The sequence below is a fragment of the Myotis nattereri genome, assembly GCF_964212035.1.
Source record: "Myotis nattereri genome assembly, chromosome: 12".
Taxonomy (NCBI): domain Eukaryota; kingdom Metazoa; phylum Chordata; class Mammalia; order Chiroptera; family Vespertilionidae; genus Myotis; species Myotis nattereri.
In genome coordinates, this window is record NC_138087.1 from 81,849,467 (window position 1) to 81,869,835 (window position 20,369).

Genomic DNA, 20,369 nt, shown 5'->3' on the forward strand with positions numbered 1-20,369 from the left:
CCCTCCTAACTGGGGTGCGTCCCCCCAGAACCCTCAGGGGAGGGCGCCCAAAGGCCGGCTGGGTCTCCCTGGAATTCCCCGAGGGTTCCCGACGGGCAGTGGCCTTTGGTCACTCGAGTGCGGTCCAAGGGCCTGTTTGTGTGGCCACCGGCTGGCCAGGGCGGCCGCCTCCTGGGGCCGCCTTTGGAGCTGTGGTCTGGGCTCCGGGGCGACGGCGGCAGAGGGCGGCGGGCGCTGGGGGCCGGGACACCGGGCGGCGGAGAGGCCCAGCCTGTGGGGGGCGGTGCCACAGTCCCAGCGGCCCGGCGGCCAGGACGCGGGGCGGGAGGGGGGCGCGCGCCCGAGGCTAGGTGACCCGGCGGCGGAAAGGGGGCGCGGCGCGGGGCGGGGCGGGCAGGGGGCGGGGCGGGCCCGGGCGGGGCGGGGCGGGGCGGGGCGGGAGCGGAGGGCGCGCCGCACCTAGGCGCTCGCCTCTCCCCACCCGCGCCGCCCGCCGCTCCCGCCCCGCCCCTAGGTCCTCGCAATAAGGGGCGCGGGCGGGGCGGGGACCGGGGCCAGCCGCCGGCAGCCGGGAGTCGGCTTCGCGCCCGCGGCCGCAGCTCAGGCGGGAGCCCGCGGCGGAGCCCGGGGCGCGGAGCCGGAGCCGGGCCGTCGGGGCCCCGAGGGCGCCGGGAGCGCCGCCATGGAGCTCTGGCCGTGGCTGACGGCGGCGCTGCTGCTGCTGGTGCTGCTGGTGCAGCTGAGCCGCGCGGCCCGCTTCTACGCCAAGATCAGCCTGTACTGCGCGCTCTGCCTCTGCGTCTCCGCCGTGGCCGCCGTCGTGTGTCTGCTGCGCCACGGCGGCCGGACGGTGGAGAACATGAGGCAAGCGGGCCGGCGGGAGGGGCCGGGCGGCGGGCGGCGCGGGGGGGCGCCCGGGCGCCGGCTTCCGCTTCCCCAACTTTCTTCTCTCCTTTCCCTCCTTCCTGCCCCGCCCGCGTCTCCCCGGGCTCCGGGCTCCGGGCTCCGGGCGCGCGCGGAGGGGAGGCGGCTCGGGCGGCGGCCGGCGGGGAGCGCAGGGGCCCCGGGACCTGGCGTCACAATGTCCCCGCGCCCGTGCCCGGGAGGCCCTGACGGCTTCCAGCGGGGCTCGGCCTCCGGCGCCGCCGCGTCCCTGCGCCCGGCCGAGGGCGTGCGGGGAGCGGGGTGCCGGGCGGAGGTGGCGCAGCTGCTTTGCCGGAGGAAGGGGCCCGGGCCACGCGGGGAAACCGAGGCCGGGACGGCGCCACACCGCCCCCTGCTGGGCCGTGAGCGCGGGGGCACCTGACGCCCCGCCTCTGCACCCCGCCTCCCGCCTACCTGGCACCTGGTCCCCGGCTCCGGCCGGTCCCTCCTCCGTGTCCTTCCGCTGCCCTGGAAGGGGAGGCTCTGCGATGGGGGGGCCAGGGTTGGCCCTTGGGGTCCCGCCTCGGTCCGGGAAAGGAAGGGGTGGCGGCTGGAATTTTCCTCTGGGAGCGGCGCGTCGGGGCGAGGGCAGGGCGTGGAGGGGCCGCTGTCAGCGGACAGAGGAGCCCATGGCCGCTCGGGGTCAAAGGCTGGGGCGGGGCTGCAGAGAGGGGCTCCCTCGTGCCCTTTCACCCCGTTTCTTTTTTTTCCGATTAGCAATAAACGCGCCTGGGATGAACCTCATTGGCTGCGGTGCCGCCCCTGCGCAGAGCTCACCCCATTCCTGAAGCGGGCGCTGCTGTGTGTGGCTCACGCTGCTGGGGGTTTTGCAATAGCCTCTTGGCTGTGACCTTGTGTGGGGACACTGGCCGCGCCCCCCACCACCCAGTGGCCACAGGGCAGTGGGTGAGGGGTCCTGGCCTCCGCCGTCTGTCCTTGTCCCGGGCAGGCCAGTGCCCGGGGACCAGCCCTCGCCGCGTGGGTCCAGGCCCCGTCTTCAGGGATTAGTGACCCATAGGGGGCTCCAAGTGGGGGTGCTCAGGGAGACTATGCCCCCCGCCGCCGCCCCCATGGCCCAGGCAGTGTCTTAAGGAGCCAGGCCCGGGGTGGCCCATCCAGCCACCCTCTTCCCAGGCGAGTGTCCTCTGGGCGGGCAGGGTGGGGGGCTGTTTTCAGGAACAGTAGGTCCCGGGGCTGGGCCACCGCCCCAGGGTGCTGCCCCAGTCTGCGTGCAGCTCTGCAGGGAGAGGCTCCCAGCTGCCTGCACCCTGGACGGGCCCGGCTGGGCCTGGAGGTGCAGAGAGGGTGCTAGGTCAGGGTGCTGCCCGCAGCCAGGCCCGGGCGCTGGCCTGTCTGGTTCAGAAGCAGGAGGGGCCCTGGGGTGCAGGGGAGCTGTGCTCAGAGCTGGTTTCCAGCAAGAGTGACAGGTCCTGGAGTCGACCCTCCCCCTCCCCTCTCCCCTCCCCGGCCCCGTGTCATCAGGTGGCCTCTGGCTAAGTGGCTCCCTTGTCTGTTAAAAGGCCCCACTGGCTCTGTCAAGAGGAACCTGCACCTCAGAGCTGCTTCCCCGGGCCAAGGAGTCAAGTCCGAAGTTTCTGAGCGGTGGTTGGGGCCCTGGCCGGCCTTGGCCGTGGCCGCCTGGGTGGGCGCTCCTCAGCCCCGGGCCCCACGTGGGCCCCAGCCTCCCCCGAGGTTCTGTGCAGCGGGGTGTCCTCCTCGGGACCCTGGGGGCCCTGATGGTGCCTGGCGGGAGCCCTCCGCCCCTCCCTCCCCGGGGGAGCCCCCAGACTCAGGCTCGGCCAAGGGGCCCCTCCAGGACAGAAGGGCAGGTGCTGTCCTCCATAGGGAGGAGGGGGCCTGGGGCCCGGAACCCACAGCTTGTACCCCAGACCCCACAGGGGCGGGTCACAGTGATGACGCCCCCACGGCAGGCGGGGGACTGTGCACCTGAGTTTGCAGAGGGATGTGACTGTGCGGGCTGAGCATGTGGAGAATGAGGAGGTGCTGGTCGCCCCAGGGGCTGGTCCGGGCCCAGGAGGAGGAGGTGGGGGTGTGGGGGGCTGAGCTGCTGCCCCTCTCGTTTCTGAGTCCCCGGGTGCCGTTCTCTCCAATCCCAGCCCTCGCTGTGCTGCCTGCCCCCCAGCGCCCATGTCCTGCGCCCCACTGTGTGCTCTGCGTGGGCACCCAGGGGGCCCCTGCTGTTTAGCCTGGAGCTCTGAGGGTGCTGGGAGCCGTGACGGGGCTGGGGGCTGGGGGCTGAGGCTGAAACCCAGGGCCCTCGGGCTGGGGGCTGGGGGTGCCTGTGTGCAGCCGCTTCCCTCGTCCTGGGAGACGGTGTCCTATCGCGCCCATTTGACAGAGAGGAAGGTGGAGGCCAGGGAGGCCGTGCGGTGGGGTCGGGTTCAGCTGAGGATCAGGAAACCCCAAGAGCGGCTTAACCAGAGTTAACTCTCTCCTGCATCACAGCAGCCCCAGCGGGCGGCCCGAGGCCAGGTAGCGCCCAGCTCCTCTGCCCACTGTTCTCAGGGCCCGCGGCCACCTCAGGGTCCTGAGGCCTGGACCACATGCTTCTGCGTCCACCCTGTGGCCACGACCCGGGGCCCGGCGCTGAGCTGCAGGAGTGGCGGGCAGTACGGGGCTGGGCCTGTGTGGGCTGTGTCCACGCAAAACATCGAGGAGGGGGTGGGACACACTGGCCCAGGGGCTTGTCGATGCTGCTCCAGGTTTGACCTCAGAATGACCAGCCTCTGAGCCAGTGCTGCCGGAGCCTGTGTGGCCCTGGGGGAGGGAGGGGGGGGTGCCTGGCCTCGAAGGGACGGCCACCCTTGCTCTGCTGGGACCAGCTCTCCCCTGGGCCCGGGGCCCGGAGCTCCCAGCAGCCCCCAAGGCGCTCCTCGACGCGGGCTGGAGGGCTTCCCCGGAGTCCCCTCTGCACACCCCCTCTCAGCACCTGGGCCTCTGCACCCCACACACCCCGGTTCTTGTCTCCTGGTGCCCCAGCTCACATGACACTTGTTGGAAAACACCCCAACTCTGGCAGGTGGCTTTGCTGGGGCCTCCCGTCCCCGGAGCAGATCGGGGCTCTGCTGCCCTCCTGGCGGGGCTGCCCCCACGTGAGTGCCACCACCGCTCTGGCTCTGGGGGCTGGCCGAGGGCGAGCACACCTTGGCCAAAACAGCTAAGGCTGAGGGCAAAGGTCACAGGTAGCCTGGCTTGGCCTTGAACTGCCTCCCAGCCACCCGGAGTGGAGGGCAGGGGTGGGGGGCGGCCGCGGGGGCGGAATCTGCTCCCATTCACTTTGGGTTCTTTTCTGCCCGGGCCTTGTCCTCACAGCCACCGTGTATTGTCCGTCCAGGGCCCCCCTTATCCCCGAGACCCCAGCCTCACCGAGCTCAGTCCCTCTGCACACTGAGGGAGGTCACGTGTACTGCCCAGGCTCACCGCGGGTGAGAAGGGTCTGTCTGACCGAGAGCTTGAGCGGGCCCAGGTGTCCTCGGCCGAGCGCACGTGTCCCAGGGGCCGCTCTGGGCTCCCACGGGCCCCTGAAGAGCTTGTGATGTTCATGGCGGGGTGTGCTGTGCAGCAGCGGCTCCTGAAAAAACCCAGGAAGGAGCCTGCTCTGGGGCCGCCTGCCCTGCCCGGGAAGCCCACCCCAGTCACCCCCGGGGCAATGCTTCTAGAACACGGCTGGGCACCCTACCCATCTCCTGGGCGCTTGGTCTTCAGGCGACCATGGCTTCACCCTGTGGCCTCCTTTGGGGACCCAGGGTCATGACTTGGGGGCTGGAGGATGTGGGACAGGGACCGGGGCTGTGTGACCATGTCCCAGGCCAGCGCTGCTGCGGGTGGTGGAGGCTGGCGCAGGGGGAGGCCTGGTGGAGGCTGGCGCAGGGGGAGGCCTGGGCAGGGGCCGTCGAGGTGACATTGCTGAGGTTCCGCTAGGAGAGAGGCAGAGCACCCCGCCAGCTGCTGGTGGGTGGGGGGCTCGGAGGAGCCGTGGAGTCTTGCCGTTGGGAGCTGGACCCCTTGCCATCCCCCTTGCCGTCCCCGAGCCGCTGCCCCAGCCCCTGCTTGAGAGGTGGGCTCTGGCCCGTCCTGGCTCCCGGCTGTGTGGCCGTGGGCAGGTCATTTAACTGCTGAGCCTCACCTCTGTCATCTGCCGGGTGGGTATGGTGCGTGCGTGGCCTGTGGGGTGACTGTCGGGCACAGCAGAGGTCAGTGAGGGGCCTCCCCACCACCTGGCTTCTCCGCCCGGGGCACAGGGTGGGCACTCGGAAATGCCTGCTGTGGAAGTGACCACACATCCCTCCCCACCGTGTCCGCAGGGAACCGTGGGAACGGGGACACGGGATCGGGGGAGCGGCCCCACGTGGAGGACGCCAGGCCTTCCCTCGGCTCACGGAGTCCGGCCGTGGGCTTTCAGCTGTGGGAGTGCAGTTCCCGTGGCAGTGTCGGGCTGCTGCCTGGAGCGCCCCGTGCAGCTCCCGATCACCCCAAATGCCGTCCCCCCTGAGCCTCCGGTCCTGAGGGCGCCACCCGGCTGGGCAGAGAGGCTGGGGGCGGGCGTAGAGGCCATTTCCCAACACCATGCGCCTGCCACCTTTCCTTTGTGCCCCGGGGGAGCGGCGTTCTTGTTTTGACTGGCTCTTCTTCCCGGCGAGATGGGGCTCTCTCCACGTGTGTTGGACATTTACGTGTTTGTTTTGTTAAAATGTCTTTATTGATTTTAGAGAGGAAGGGAGAGGGAGAGAGAGAGATCAATGATGAGATAGAATCACTGATCGGCTGCCTCCTGCATGCTCCCTGCGCGCCTCCCCCCCCGCCCCCCCCGCCGCCCCCGGGGATGGAGCCCTCAGCCGGGCCTGTGCCCTGACCAGGCATGGAGCCGTGACCTCCTGGTTCACAGGTCGATGCTCAGCCACGAGCACGCGGGCCGGGCGTGTACCTTTGCTCTGTGAATTGCCTGTTGGTCCTCCCCTCGCCCCCTCTGGGCCCCACGGAGACCCGAGACGCTGCCTTTGGCGGGTGAGAGAGCGGAGGGACCCGAGGTGCCCAGGCCCGCGGCTCCCCAGGGCGCGTGGCAGGTGCCGCTGAGCCGGCCGAGGCTGACAGCTCTGAGGAGAAAGACCCGGCTGGGCTAACGGCTGCGCCTTCCCTGAGCCTCGGTTTCCCCTTCTGCAACGTCAGACAAGGAGACGTGCCCGCTGTCCCCGCAGTTGTTCTGTGGGGCTCCGTGGGGCGCGGCAGCGACTCCACAGCTCTCTCCCCCCGTGGCCGTGGCCGTGACCGTGACACGGGGAGGCCACCTTCTGCCGGGTCTTCTCTGGGGAGGACCTGGCCCTGCCCCGAGGCTGGCGCGGCCCGAGGGGTGGAGCCGGGCGCTGCCCACACGGCGCCGCCCGGGCCTCCGTGGGTTCAGAAGTAGCGTTAGCTGCTCACGTGCTCCCCACTCGGTGCCAGCGCTCACTTCCTGGTGCGGCACGGCTTTGAGGGGCCTGTCACCTCCCCGAGGGGTCGCGGCCCCTGGAGGGTGTGGGCTCGGGCCCTTCCAGCGGGGTCCCCGCTTGCTGAGCGGGCAGGGGTGCGGGCCGAGGGCTGGGCGGCCTCTGGGATGCAGACGGGGAAGCAGGGCCCCCCTTCGCTGGGCATCTGCCCCCAGCGGCCTGGCTCCCTCCTGTCTGGTCGCGATGGCGGGAGGCAGGGCAGCCTCCACGGTCCCCTGAGGGAAAGGCCGCAGGGCCTGGAGCCAGCCCGCGGGAGCGAGGGGTCCCCGGTGTCTCCTGTACCCCTCCCAGTGGACCTCCGCTCACCAGCACCGTCTCCCTCTCCCCTCAGCATCATCAGCTGGTTCGTCCGGTCCTTCAAGTACCTGTATGGCCTCCGCTTCGACGTGAAGGGCCGCCAGCGGCTGTGGGTGGACCGGCCCTGCGTCATCGTGTCCAACCACCAGAGCATCCTGGACATGATGGGTAGGCGCGGGGCTGCGGGCCTGGTCCCCCGGGGGGTGGGGCGGAGGCGGGCCCAGCGGAGCTGGCGGGGAGGGGCTGACGCAGGCCTCGAACTGGGGGACCCAGGGCCCCCTCTTGCCCACAGCCGGGCGCTCTGTCCACCCCTCCCTTCCAGGCAGGAGGCCGGCTCGCGGCTAAATGACCCGCCTGGGTGGCCGGCCAGCCGGCGGGCAGGCGAGACCCAAGGCGAACCGGTGGGTGGTCCGGATGCAGGGCCGCTCCCTGCTCCTTGGGGTGGCGGCCCCAGGTCTGAACCCCCCCGCAGGGAGCGGCCCCAGGTCTGAACCCCCCCTCCTCCCCGTGACCACGCGACAGGCCTCATGGAGATCCTGCCCCCACGCTGCGTGCAGATCGCCAAGCGGGAGCTGCTGTTCACGGGCTCCGTGGGCCTGATCATGTACCTGGGGGGCGTCTTCTTCATCAACCGGCAGCGCTCCAGCACCGCCATGAGCGTGATGGCCGACGTGGGCGAGCTCATGACCCGCGAGAACGTGAGTGGGGCCTGGGCCTGCGGGGCGGGGCGGGGCAGGCGTGAGAGCAGCCCCACGGGGCAGCCCCCTTGGCGTAAAAGCCACGTCGGCAGCCCTGGCCTGTGCGGCTCAGGGGGTGAGTGTCGACCTGTGAACCAAGAGGTCAGGGTTCAATTCCCGGTCGGGGCACAGGCCTGGGCGGCGGGCTCCATCCCCAGTAGGGGGTGTGTAGGAGGCAGCCGGTCCATGATTCTCATCATTGATGTGTGTGTCTCTCTCTCGCCCTCTCCCTTCCTCTCTGAAATCAATAAAAATATATTAAAAACAAATAAACAAAACGCACATCGTCGGTGCCTGTCTGCAATGCACGCAGGAAGGCAGGGAGCAGGGCTGTGCTGTTGGGGGTCCCCACCGAGCCGTGGGCTCCACAGGAGGGGGGCACGGCCTCCCCACCCCCCTTCCCACAGCTGCCTCCTTTCTCCCTGCAGCTCAAAGTGTGGATTTACCCCGAGGGCACGCGGAACGACAACGGGGACCTGCTGCCCTTTAAGAAGGGCGCCTTCTACCTGGCGGTCCAGGCCCAGGTGCGCAGGGAGGCCCTCCTGGGGCAGCGGGGGGGGGGGGGGGGGGGCTGGGGAGGGGAGCGCGGAGCTGGGCTTGGCGGTGACTGCCAGGTTAGGCGGGAGCCTCTGGCGCTCAGGGACCTGCCTCCTGGGCCCTGCCCTGATGCGGAGGGTCCTTTTCTGGGAGGGGCGGTTTGTCCCAGAGGTGCCCTGGATCGGGGCTGGGTCTCCGGGGGGGTGAGGCCCCACCCCTGCCCTGTGCTGGGGTTCACGTGGGGAAACGTTATCAGGTTCAGGGGGGCTATCCCCTGCCCACTGGGGTCAGGGTGTGGGTGGCGGCTTGTCTATCTTCCACCCGTGATGGGTGGCCCCTCGCACCCCCTAGTGCTGGCCCTGAGAAAAGCCACCCCCTTTCCTGCCAACCCCCTCCCGCCGGCTAATGCCATGGGGGTGCAGACGCTGGCAGGTGGGTGGCGGAGCCCCAGGCTGGGGCCGAGCCTAGACTGTGATCCCAGCTCCGTCTGAGCAAGGCTCTCCCACCCGCTGGTCCTGTGGCCCCCGAGCCGGGAGGTGGAGGGCACCCTGCCAGGTGCCTGGGGCTGATGTCGCTTCCCTTAGCTGGTGGCATGGGGGAGGGGTTGTGGGAAAGGAGGTGGTGGTGCTGGGACGGGGGCAGCCACAGCCTCGGCCAGGGGGACGGGCATCATTTCCTGTCATCGCCCTCCACCTCCCCTCGGCCTGCTAGACGGTGGCTCCCTGGGTTCCCAGCCTGCCCCCCAGAGCTCCGCCGGTGCCCAGTGCGCGGGGAGAGGTGAGGGCTCCCCAACCACAGGGTTAATGATTAGCCCAGGTGCCATTTCCGACACTGCAGGCACCGGTGGACTTGATCCTGGTGGTTTCTAGGAGCACCAGCCGGCCCTGCCCCCTCCCCTGCTGGTGCTGCCCCCCTCCCCCACCTTCCTGGGATGGGGGGGAAGTTGGGGAGGGTGGTCAGGGCCCTGTTCCCCTAGGAAATCTTAGGACTCAGTGGGGGACACAGATCTGAATCAGGTGGACATGTGCCAACCTAGGAAGGCTTCCTGGAGGCGGCAACACGTGGGCGAAAGAGTACAGAATGAGTTTATGGCCTGGGGTTCAGCGTGTGGCAGGGCTGAGGCGGGACAGTGCTGCCTGGCAGCCATGGGTGCTGTGGGCAACCCCGGGCGAGGTGGTAAGGCAGGCCCCCCGGGAGCCCGCCCTTGGGAAAGGGGGGATCGGCCCCTCTCAGGATGCTTGTCTCCCTGTGCACAGGTGCCCATCATCCCTGTGGTGTACTCCAGCTTCTCTTCCTTCTACAACCCCAGGACGAAGCTCTTCACCTCAGGTAGCGCCTGCGCCCGCTGTGCCTGTGCCCGCTGCGCCCGGGCCCCTCGCAGAGGACAGTTCCCACTGCCGGGGCTGCTGTGGGCCAGACCCTGCGGCACAGAGACCACTGGGGGCGGGGAGGGACGGGGAGGGACGGGGAGGGACGGGGGGAGGGCGGAAGCTAGAGTCTTGGCAGGGCCTGGGGTGCGTGGTCCTGGGCCATGTCCTAGTGAGGGAACCGAGGCCCCAGCAGGTGGGTTGGGTTCACGTTCACACACACGGGCCCAGGCTGTGCACACAGCTCGGGGCTCAGCAGGGGCAGCTCCTGGCGGAGGGGGCTTCCGGGCCAGGCCCCACCCCCAGGGCAGCAGCCTCCAGGCACCCCCACACCACGGGCCTCAGAGCTGGGGGCCTCTGCCCTTCCCTCCTTTGGCGGTCGAACGACCCTTTCACAGGGGTCGCCTAAGACCGTCCTGCATATCAGATATTTACATGACGATTCGTAACAGTAGCAACATTACAGTTCTGAAGTAGCAACGAGAATAATTTTATGGTTGGGTCACAACATGAGGAGCTGTATTTAAAGGGCCAGAAGGTTGAGAGCCACTGCTCCAGACCCTGCACCTGGTCCCCAGGTGGGACGGTGTGAAGGGCAGCGGGGGAGGACCCGAGGATGGCATGGAACGGGGTGGGCTGCCGGGGAGGGGCACGGGCACCTTCTGGGGGGAGGAGCTCTGGGCCTGGGTGGTGCTGAGAGGGAGGCACACTTGCCCCGACCCCGGTGTGCCCTCAGGAGCCAGCGCACCCGGTCCAGTTACTGTAGCTGCAAACCAGCCACCGAGGGGGGGGTCGCAGGGCCGAGCGGCAGGGGAGGGTTCGGCTGGCCCCGGGCCGAGGAGAGGCCGCCGCGGGAGCCGGGGCCGCAGGGATGGTGGGCCGCCCCCCAGGCCGCTGACGCCCGCCCCGCCCGCAGGCACTATCAAGGTGGAGGTCCTGGACGCCATCCCCACCAGCGGCCTTACGGCGGACGACATCCCCGAGCTCATGGACACCTGCCACCGCGCCATGCGCTCCGCCTTCCTGCGCCTGTCCAAGCCCCACCAGGAGAACGGGGCTGCCCCGGAGCCGGCCGCCCTGGAGCCGGCCGCCCAGCCCGCCCAGTAACCGCGCCGCAGCCGCGGGACCGGGGCAGAGGATGGACAGAGGGCCTGGGCCTGCCCCGCCGGGGCCGCCCCACACCCGCTCCCGCGTCCGGCCCCGGCCTCAGGTCCCGGCTGCCGATGTCCCCGCAGGGTCGGCCGGGCCTCCCCCAAATCTGAGGGCAGGGCCCCCACACAGGGCCCGCGCGGACGCCCCCGCCTGCATCAGGCTGGGGAGAGGCCGTGGGGAGCGAATACGAGTCAGAACTGCAGGCGGCTTTTCTGTGTGGTTAATCCTCCCCAGGATATTCTTTCCATTGATTTTCAGAGAGCGGGAGGGGGGGCAGTGACAGAAACGGCGGCTGGTTGCCTCCCACATGCCCCCGACCCCCACACGCCCCCCCGACCCGGGCTGCGAGGTGAGCCTGTAACCGAGGTGCCTGCCCTTGACCGGGAACCGAACCTGGGACTCTTCCATCCAAGGGGAGGCACGCTAACCATTGAACCACCAGCAGGGGTGCACAGGGTTGTTTTTATAAATGGACTCTTGCAAGTGCCTGGTGAGCTGTGGTCACTCGGAGGATGGGCAGGGCTGCCTCAGGGCCACAGGAGGGCCCAGCCGGGTGGCGCACGGGGTCTTCCAGGCTGCGGGCCTCCTCCCGGGGCCTGGGGTGGGAGCCCTCCAACCCCCCAACCTTCCAGGGCTGGGCCACAGTTGAAGGGGGCAGCGGCGCCCCGAGGCCTGGCAGGCACTGGGGACGGAGGCTGAAGGTTGCTCTCTGGCCACTGGCGAGGGGTGGGCCACTTTGTCACCAGGAGGCAGCGTCTCTGGCCTGTGTCACTTTCCCAGAAGCCACTGCTCCAGCCCCTTTTGGAGGGGGACTGAGACCCTACCTGGGTGGGCCCAGTGGGCTGGAGCCTTCCCGCCCCCCCCCCGCCCTGTGGCCACCCCCTTCCCTCCCACCGGCCAGCACACAACCGCCCCCCCACAATCCAGCCACAGACACGGCAGCTCTTCACGTCTCATTTTATTCTGACAAAGGTCAGGGGTGGGGCTCCCAGCGGGCAGGCTGCCTGGTCAGTGGCCCCAGGCTCTGGGCAGGGAGCTGTCGTACCTCCCCTGGGCACGGGCCTGCCGGGTGCAGGGGCTGAATTCACAGGAGGACGCCTCGGCCTGCCCCGCCCTGTTCCCTCTCTGAGAGGTGGGGCGTCCTCCCAGGAGAGGGGTCAGTGCAGAGTGGGGGGGGGGGGCTGTCACAGCTCCTTCTTGCAGGAACCTGCGGGAGGGTGGGGGCCGAGGTCAGAGGTCACTGCTCCCACCGCGGCCAGGCCAGCCCCATGTGCCCCTCCCTCGGCCTGTGGGCACAGACTGGCCCCGCTCAGGGCAGCTCAGGCTCCCGGGGGCGCTGTGGGTGGGGAGTAGGGGGCGGGGGGGGGGGCTCAGCACTCACAGGACCCCAGCTGCTCCTCCAGGAAGGAGACCTGCTCGCTCAGGGAGTCGATGCGGTCCAGCTGCTGGAAGGAGTGGGCCAGGAAGCTGCCGGGGTCGCGGAGCCCGTGGTCCAGCGCCCGCGAGGCCAGGCTGTGCAGGGGGCCCAGCACCAGCTGCAGCTTCTGCGGGGTCAGGGCGGGGGTCAGGGTGGAGGCGGGGTCAGGGTGGAGGCGGGGGTCAGGGCGGGGGTCAGGGTGGAAGCGGGGTCAGGGCAGGGGTCAGGGTGGAGGCGGGGGTCAGGGCGGGGGTCAGGGTGGAGGCGGGGTCAGGGCGGGGGGCCCACAGGCCTTAGGAAAACTGCTGAGCCCACCAAGGGCTCTGCTGGCCCTGGCCCCGGCCACAGCTCTAGCTGCAGGGCCCCGGGCGGCCACCAGGGGGAGCGACTGCGCCAGGGGAGCCAGAAGCCAGTGGGCACAGCCGGGCCAGCGGGGGGGCCCAGGTCCCTGAGGACCGGAGCGTCTCGGGTGTCAGGCCGATGGCCGGAGGGAAGGCCCACAGGACACTGTCCCCCCAGGGGCAAAGGCGCGTGAGCAGGACCTGGGTTCAGGTTCTCTGTGGCCTGAAGGGATGGGGCTAAGCTCTCGGCCCCTCCTGTGGGGTCCCCGTCCTCTCCCGTTGCCCCGCCCAGCAAGGAACCCAGGTCCAGGGGCCCCCTGGGCTGTCAGTATCGGGGTGCCTCCCCACTGAACAGAGCCGACAGACCACAGCCCCAGCCCCAGCCCCAGCCCCAGCCCCAGTCCCAGCCCCGCCAGCCTCACCTGCTCCAGCACGTCCACCCGCGACCGCAGCCTCTGGACCTCCTCCTGCACCTCCCTGTCCACTCCTGGGGAGACGCAGGGCTGAGTCGGGGCCCCTGCCAAGGTGTGGTGAGCCCCTCCCCTTGGCTGGGTTCCCACCGTCCCCGAGGGCCGGCCTGGAGGTCTGGGGTGGCCCTGGGCAGACAACCCCACCCGCCAGCCCCTTGGTGCAGGTCCCCGCCGAGTCCGTGACGCGCTCCTGGTGCCGGGCTGCCGACGGCGCATTATTACTCACGGTACGAGTTTGAAGTGTCACAGCGCGTACCAAAAGTAATAATGGCCCGTCGCCAGCGAGTGCGGTCTCCTGGCGGCCCCGGCGGGCGGGCGGGCCTTCCTCCTCTCGGCCAAGACGCTCCCCAGCAACCCTCCCCCAGAGCCCAGAGCAACCGCCAGCCCCTCCTCTGAGGACGGCCCCTCCCGCCCGGCCTCCCAGTGAGCAGCAAGGGGGGGCAGGTGGGCAGTTTACCTCTGGTGGGGTTCGGGGCCACCCTGTCCGCAGAGGGGCTGTGCCCCTCCCAACACTGGCACCAATAACTCCCCGCCGTGTTGACACACCGCTGGGCACAGCCGCCCCCTCCGGCACTGCACTCATCCACGTCTGTGGGAAAGGGGTGTCAGGCAGGGGCCACCCCGAGGGCACTCCCCGTGGGGGACCAGCCTCACCTGTCTGACAGCTGCCTCCCTGCCACCCAGCCGGGCAGTGGCAGCGTCCCGGCCGGACACAGCTCCCTCCGTTTTGGCACGGCGGCTGGCATATTGCTGTGGGGGGGGGGGGGGAGCTGTCACTCACTCAGGAGAGTCCCCGGACCCCGGGGAGTGAGTAGCAGCTGGAAGGGGTGTCGTGCAGCAAAGAGGCGGGGGGGCTCGGGGTTTGAGAGGAGAGCAGGGGCTGTGCCGGGGCGGGACAGTGGCTGCCTCACTGGCCACGGTTCTCGCCAAGGCACGGGCGGGCTCACCTGCTCCACAGGCCCCGGGGAGCCCGCGGGTCCTCTGCCAGCCGGGGCAGCAGGCGTAGCGTGGCCTGGCGGGGGCCGGCCCGGGGCTGCGGCGGTAGGCGGTCTTGTAGATGGTTCTGGGGGCAGCGGGGGAGGAGCAGCTCAGAGGGGCCCCACCCTCACGGGGGTCCTGGGGTCAGGTCAGGCTTCCCCCAGACGCCTGTAGGCGCCCCCACCCCAGGCCCCTGCCTTCCTGGTCTAAGCCTCTGAAGCCACCCACAGTCTCCCCGAGTGGACAAGGCCACCTGCTGGGTCCCCAGAGCTGCTCCTCCCCAGGGACAGCGGTTAGGGGCCCCGCACAGCCATGGCCCGCCCTGTGCTGCGGGGCTGAGCGGGACTCGGGCGGCAGGAAGCTGGCACAGGGCGGGGGCAGCCCCGGGGTCCCTGAGGTCAGTGCAGAACCCGCTGGTCTCTCCGACTTGCTGAGGGTGCTCCCTGCCCCCTTGCGGCCCACCAGCCCCGCGGGAACCTCTGAGCTGGGACCTGGGCGCGGCCTGGAGCGGGGCTGTAAGTACAGAGGCCCTGGCACCCAGGCCCGGCCAGCAGCTGGGGAGGACCGAGCCGCGCCTGGGGACGAGGACTCTGCCCTCACTGGGCTCAGGGCCCCGCGGCTCAGAGAGCCCGACAGAATACGAGATGCTTTTAAGGCGCCTCTCCAACCCCGAGAACTGGGGATGCACGCCCCTCACAGGGCCACAGGCGGAGGGACGGCCTGGTGGGGGCAGATGCGCCCTCCAGCGGTGACCGCGGGGCTGCCAGGGAGAGGGGTGCCCACGGGAGCCCTGAGGGCAGGACCTGGGCAACGGAGGTGGCATCACCCCAGGGACAGAACCTGAAGCCAGTGGTGCCAGGGTGGGGGTGGGATTTTCACCCCAACATGGAGGGAGGCACACAGGATGGGGACCCCTCTAAAAACGAGGGGGGGAGAGATGAGCGAGGCCTGACGTTTGAGGGCACCACGGCACCCTCACCCCACGGTCGGCAGGTCAGTCTGCCACCCGCTCTGCGTGGCCTCGGGGAGCCCTTCTGCTGCCCTGGCCCGGCTTCCAGCTCAGGGTGAACTGCCCCTCCCCCCACGCCGGGCGAACACGCGGCAGTGGGCACTCACCGGTATGTGCTGCAGACTCGGTGCCCGCCACAGGTGGTGAGGAAGGGCTGGTACACGCGCTGCACGAAGGACTCGGTCACGGGGCCCTGGGGAACCCCAACGGCACACACCCGGCGGCTGGAAGGGGGGCGGTGAGTTAGCAGGGGCTCTTGGAGCCGGGACCCTCCCAGCTCTGGGACCCCAAGAACCTGGGGAGGGGGCTGTGGGGGGGCTCACCCAGGCCTGTACACGAGCTCCATGCTGCCCGCCGCCAGCACCAGGGCCCACAGCAGCAGCAGCTCCCGGCAGCCCCCCATGGCCCGCGCCTGCAGGCGGGACGGCCTTCTCAGGGTGGCCTGTGGCACAAGGCGCGGCCCTGAGTCCTGTGCAGACTCCCCGGCACCCCAGCTCCTCCCCAAAGCCCCTCACCGCCACCCACCCCCCCCCCCCGGGACCCACAGGGGACGGCTGGAGCCGGACGGAGCCAGCGCCCTCGTTTGGGGCTGGAGGCATCTGACCCCGCAGGCCTCGTACTGGACGGAGGATCGAGGCTCCGGGGCAGGCGCTGGGGCAGGTGGGCGCCTAGGGACCCTCCCCGCAGGGTGCAGCCTCCTGGCCATGGCAAGGCAGGGGAGCGCCTGCACCCCAATCCCAGCCCGCAGATGGGGGTTAGTGGGCAGAGCTGGACCCCAGCCCAGCTGGCCTGGGCCTCCTGGCCTCAGCGTCCCCCCGGGGAACCGGCCACGGGCAGTGGGAGTCCACCCAGGGTGTGGGTACTGGACACACAGAGGCTCTGGCCTCAGAGGGGGTAGGGGCTGCATTTAGGGGGCTCACAGACTGGAGTACCATGCAAACAGCCCCCAGGCTCCCAGACAGCGCCCCGGGGCACCCCGGCCAGGACTGAAGCACCCCCCTATGCCAGTGGATTAAGGCCACGGCTCTCCTGTTGGGGACGGGAGCCAGGAGGCCCCGCAGGACTCCTGGGAATGTGAGAAGCCGCCGGAATTAATGGTCTGCAACGCGCCGAGGGGCTGGAGGGCGTCTACACAGTGGGGGGCAGGGAGGGGCTCTGCATCTGTGCAGCCAGGGCCTGGGGAGCCCGGGAGCTCGGGGCTCCTGCGTTCCGGGGGCTACCCGAGGCCCCCCAAGGGCCGGAGTCCCCCCTGCCAGCCCCCAGAAGGAAAGGCTGGGCCCTTCTCGGGGCTGTTTCCGCAAGGACACCCTGCGTCTGGGCCCTCCGCGGCTCTGCGGTCAGTCCCATAAGCGGTGACCACGTGCGCGGCTCCGAGCCCCCCGCCCACCAGCGGGCTGAGGGCGCGGTGCCGTGTTCCTCCGCGTGGCCACTCAGCTGGGAGCTCGCTCCTCACTCTTGCCCACCCGGGCGGAAAGGCAGCTGGGGGAGGGTCCCCCCTGCACCCCCTCTTGTCTGTCGCCAGGCCCGGGGCGGAGGTGTCAGGACTTAGTGTGGGGGCAGCGCCGTGAGGGGCAGGCCTCGGGCACAGGTGGCCTGGGGCGCAGGCGGGGAAGGCAGCGGTGGCTGGGCAGGGCAGGGCAGGGCCATGCCAGGGTTCGAGAGACCCTGGGCCCATCTCCCCAGGCGTACCTGCCCTGCGAGCAGACGCCCCCCTATTCCAGCTGGTTTAGGAAACAGAGTTTCTGAAAGTCATGCCGCCCAGTGTGTGCTGGGCTGGCAGGAGCTCATTCCCCTTTGGGGCTGCAGCCCTGCGGGGCGGCGGCAGGGCAGGGGGCCAAGCCTCCAGGTCCCTAAGCAACAGGGTCCCGTCCCCCCAGTGTCAGCGTGAGCCCTGCCCGCCGCCGGCCTCCCCGCGCCTGGCCCGCACCCCGGAGCCCCCGGCCGGGAGGGAAGCGGGGCTCAGAGGGCGCGGCTGGCTCCCGCAGGGATGGTCCTGGGTCGCCCCTGGCACCGGAGGGGCGCTCGGCACGTCCGGACCCAAGGGAGACGGAGCGAGCCCAGACGGACCCCCTGGGATGCGCCCCTCCACCGCCGCCCCCGCCTCCTGCTCCCTGTGCCGGCTTCGCGACGGTGGGGGTGCGAGCGGAGTGACCCCCCACCCCCGGGCTTCGGCGCCCGCCACCAGCAGGGGGCGCCCGTTCCCGCGGCCGCTGGGCCCATTCTGCAGACCGAGCCGCCGGCCGGCCGGTGGGAGGCGGGTCCCCCGGTGGCTCCCGGCGCCCCCCGCCCGCGCCCCCTGGGCTCCCCGCCGTCGCTCGCCTCGCCCCGCAGCGTCGCACGCGGCCAGGTCCCCGACCTCCCCCGCCCCCGCCCAAGCGGCGCGCACCCCCGGCGCCCCCCGCGCCCCCCGCGCACCCCGGCCCGGCGCCCGCTCCCTCCGCACTCACCGCCCGATCCCGGCGCGCACGCGCCGCCGCCGCCACCACCGCGCCGAGGGCCCCCGGCCCCGCCCCGGCCCCGCCCCGCCTGGCCCGCCCCGCCCCGCCCCGCCCCGCGGGGGGCTCCGTGCCCGCCAGCCCCATTGCGCAGATGGGGAAACTGAGGCCCCGCAGCGCCCGCCGGAGCCCCCGCCGGGCAGTGAGTCAGCTGCAGCCGCGGCTCCTGGCGCACAGCGGCCTCCGAGCGCCGCCGCCCCTCCCGCCGCTCTAGTCCGGCCGCGGGCCGCGGGGCTGAGCTGGTCGGGCACCTGGAGGCCGCGTGGGGCCCCACTGGCCACTGGCTCACGGCGACACCCCCAGCAGGCTGAGCGCCCCCCTGACCGGAGGCCGGGCCCCTAGCTAAGCCGAGGGCGCTCACATGACCCCCGAGGCCCGGGGACCCGTTATTCCCGCGAGGTCACGCTGGGCCCCGTGTGACCCGGAGCTTCAGCCCCTGCAGGGGGCCGAGTCAGCACCCCTTTGTTCAGGACACTCGGCCACCTCGGAGTGTCCCTCAGGCCCCGGGGAGCACCCCCAACCCCAGCCACCACTGGGGCCTCCGGGGGCGGGTCCCCTCTCCTTGGCTCCATTTCCACATTTGCCAGAGCGGCCAGGAGCAGGGAGCCCACCGAGGGACAGTGGCCGCACAGCGGGCACAGGCGGGGCGCCCTCCCGGGAACTGGGTGGCTTTGGTCCTGTCTGTGCCGGGGCCCTGGCGCTGCCCCTCGGCTGCGATTTCTGTCCTCAGACTTGATTGCCCCCCCCAGCCCCCCAGCCTGCCCCCTCGCGCCCAGAGCCCCCGGGCTGCTGTGGGACTCACCTGGAGAAGGGGGCTCCGTCATGCCCCAGACGCTGGCGGGTGCTCTCCTGGGTGATGGGGGCCCCCCTGGCCTCCCCCGCGCTGGGCTCTGCGGGGCAGACAGTGTGGGTGAGCGACAGCCTTGGTCACCCTGAAGGGGGACAGGGGTCAGCTCAGAAGCCACAGGGACCTCCGCCCCCGCCCATGGGGGCCCACGCTGAGTGGGACTCCCAGGTCTGCGGGTCAGTCCCATAAGCAGTGACCCTGGAGGCCAGCGGGGTTTCCCGTCTGGGGCATGGCCTGTTGGCTCCTGCCCTGGGTCCCCGATGGAAGCAGGGTACGCAGGCAGCCCAGCGTTTCCCGGCAAAGCCGGAGGGTCCAGCACCCCCCAGGGAGGGAGGGTCGTCCTGCAGGGCCAGCAGCTGCCTGGCTCGGGCCTCCTTTGGGGCCTGGGAGCTGACGGGAGGGCGGGGACCCAGATTGCTGGACAGGAGTCCCCAGAAAGCGGCCGCTTCGTCCTGCCCCTCAGGGGCTACCGCCTTGGACCAGGGGGGCCTAGGACCCCTGGCAGCTGGTCGGAGGGACAGCGGCCGCTGCGAGTCCTCCTCTGGGCCCTAGGTCTCCTGGCCCCAAATCCAATCAGGGGAGCCCTCGTCCAGCCGCAGCCAGGAAAGAGTTAAGAGCTAGACCTCGGCGGCCCTGTCCCCTGCCCCCATCCTGTCCCTGAAGCTGCGGTCACTTGACCCTTTGACTCCTGCCTGAGCAGAAGGGCCGCCTGGGGAGCTGGGTCAGCTTGTCCTCTCTCGGCCTCACCTCCCGCTTCCCCATCTGAGACATGGGCGGCCCTCAGCCGGTCAGACCGCTGGTGGGGACGCCAGGCTGCCGGCGGCCAGGGCCCAGCTCGGGGCTTTGGGTGGGACTTGAGCCCTCTGGGTGGGGCCGGGAGGGGGAAACCAGGGCCTGCCCTATGGTCCCAGGTGGGCAGGCAGAGTGCCCACACCCCAGGCACCAGGCCGTCCCTCTGCCTGCGGACCCCGAGGCCAGGCCAGTGGGCTCCGTGCCCCCAGCGTGCACACCTCATCCCAGCTGCAGGTTTGGCTTTGGGGTTCCCGTCCCCCCTCCACCGGGAGTGCTCGCCCAGCCGTGGGGTCTGAGGAGGGGTGAGGTGAGCTGGGCCTCTCTGAAGGCAGGGTGCGGCTGGGAGGGCAGCCGGCTGCCCCCACCTGCTCCTTCCAGGCCACCCACCCGTGGGCGCCCTCGCCTGCACCCGAGGGTCCTCTGCAGTGGGACGCACAATCGGGAGGACCAGGAGATGGCGCCGGAGCGGAGTCGGGGTGCAGCGAGCTCAGCCAACAGGTGCGGGGCCCGGGGGGGGCCTCGGGGTGCTCACCCCACGGTGCCTGCCTCCTGCCCCTCCACGGCCGCTCCCTCCATACCTGACGCTGCCCAGGCCCCCGCTGGGCCATGGCCGCCACCGCTGCCTCCGTGGGCCCGGGGCGGACCCTAGCCCTTGCCGGCCGCCCCGGCCCCGTGGCACCTGCCGAGGCCGCCCGCCCGCCCGGCCCTGCATGCTGCACAGGCTCCCGCGGAGGCGCCTCCCGGGCGGGGAAGGGCGGCTTTTTATGCTCCCTCCCGAGCCAGTCGGGATTGGGATGGGCCCTTCCCGGCCGGACTTCCTGTGTGTGTTCTCCGCTGATAAGGGGTCTGCCGGCACACAAACAGGAGGCCGGGCCGTGGGGGGCCGTGGGGGGAGGGGCCTGGCCGGGCTTGGGGCTTGGGGAGGGGAGGCGGTCCGGTCCCGGGGCTTCGAGTCTAGCCCTGAAGCAGCCGGGCCGGTGACCCTGGGCCCAGCTGGCCCCACGTGTGAGGGAGGACGTGGCTGGCGCCGGGCCCTGCTCAGAGCCGTGGGCCCACCAGGCTGTGGGACCACAAACCACGTTAGTGGACCCCACAGGAGGGGCCTTGGTTCTGTGACTCTGACTCCCCCAGGGCACGCAGCAGCCCCCCGATGTGTGTGGGAGCTGGGGGTGGGGGCCCAGCACGAGAGGCCCGGATGGGCCCGGAGGCTGGTGGTCTGAGAGCAGTGGTTTGGGGGCCCCTGGAGCCCAGAGTGGCCGTGGAGGCGGGGCCTCCTCTAGGAATCGGGCTGTCTCCCCCAGGGAGGGTGCCCCTGGAGTGGACAGCCCCCTGCCCCTGTGGGGGTGCCCGCCAGCCCCTGGCTCCCCTGTCCCGGCCTCCAGCAGGCTGAGGGGTGCCTTTAGGGTGCTTCCTCAGAGGGGGGCCCGGGCTCCTCATTAGGAGACCCCAGGCCCGCAGGCTGGGCATCGGGGACCGCAGTGCTGGGCCCCAGGTGACCAGGG

At 71.1% G+C, this 20,369-nt stretch overlaps 2 protein-coding genes across 6 annotated transcripts; one reads left to right on the forward strand and one right to left on the reverse strand.

The window, feature by feature from the left end:
• Positions 1–589: 589 nt before the first annotated feature.
• On the forward strand, positions 590–11,002 carry AGPAT2 (1-acylglycerol-3-phosphate O-acyltransferase 2). Its single transcript, XM_081102953.1, has 6 exons — positions 590–864; positions 6,760–6,893; positions 7,248–7,423; positions 7,891–7,986; positions 9,256–9,328; positions 10,283–11,002. Exons 1-6 carry the CDS (start codon positions 683–685, stop codon positions 10,471–10,473), a joined length of 852 nt encoding a protein of 283 aa, XP_080959079.1. The 5' UTR covers positions 590–682; the 3' UTR covers positions 10,474–11,002.
• Positions 11,003–11,458: 456 nt separating this feature from the next.
• Positions 11,459–19,602, reverse strand: EGFL7 (EGF like domain multiple 7). 5 transcript variants are annotated; one of them, XM_081102955.1, is made up of 10 exons: positions 19,446–19,602; positions 18,031–18,118; positions 15,057–15,175; positions 14,841–14,957; positions 13,694–13,809; positions 13,401–13,496; positions 13,204–13,335; positions 12,699–12,763; positions 11,900–12,062; positions 11,459–11,725 (listed from the first exon to the last, which is right to left on the reverse strand). In XM_081102955.1, exons 3-10 carry the CDS (start codon positions 15,134–15,136, stop codon positions 11,703–11,705), a joined length of 792 nt encoding a protein of 263 aa, XP_080959081.1. In that variant the 5' UTR covers positions 15,137–15,175; positions 18,031–18,118; positions 19,446–19,602; the 3' UTR covers positions 11,459–11,702. The 5 variants fall into 5 exon arrangements, with proteins under 5 accessions (XP_080959081.1, XP_080959082.1, XP_080959084.1 ...); XM_081102956.1 differs by having other exon boundaries at positions 18,031–18,160; XM_081102958.1 differs by having other exon boundaries at positions 15,057–15,145; positions 19,446–19,491.
• Positions 19,603–20,369: the final 767 nt, after the last annotated feature.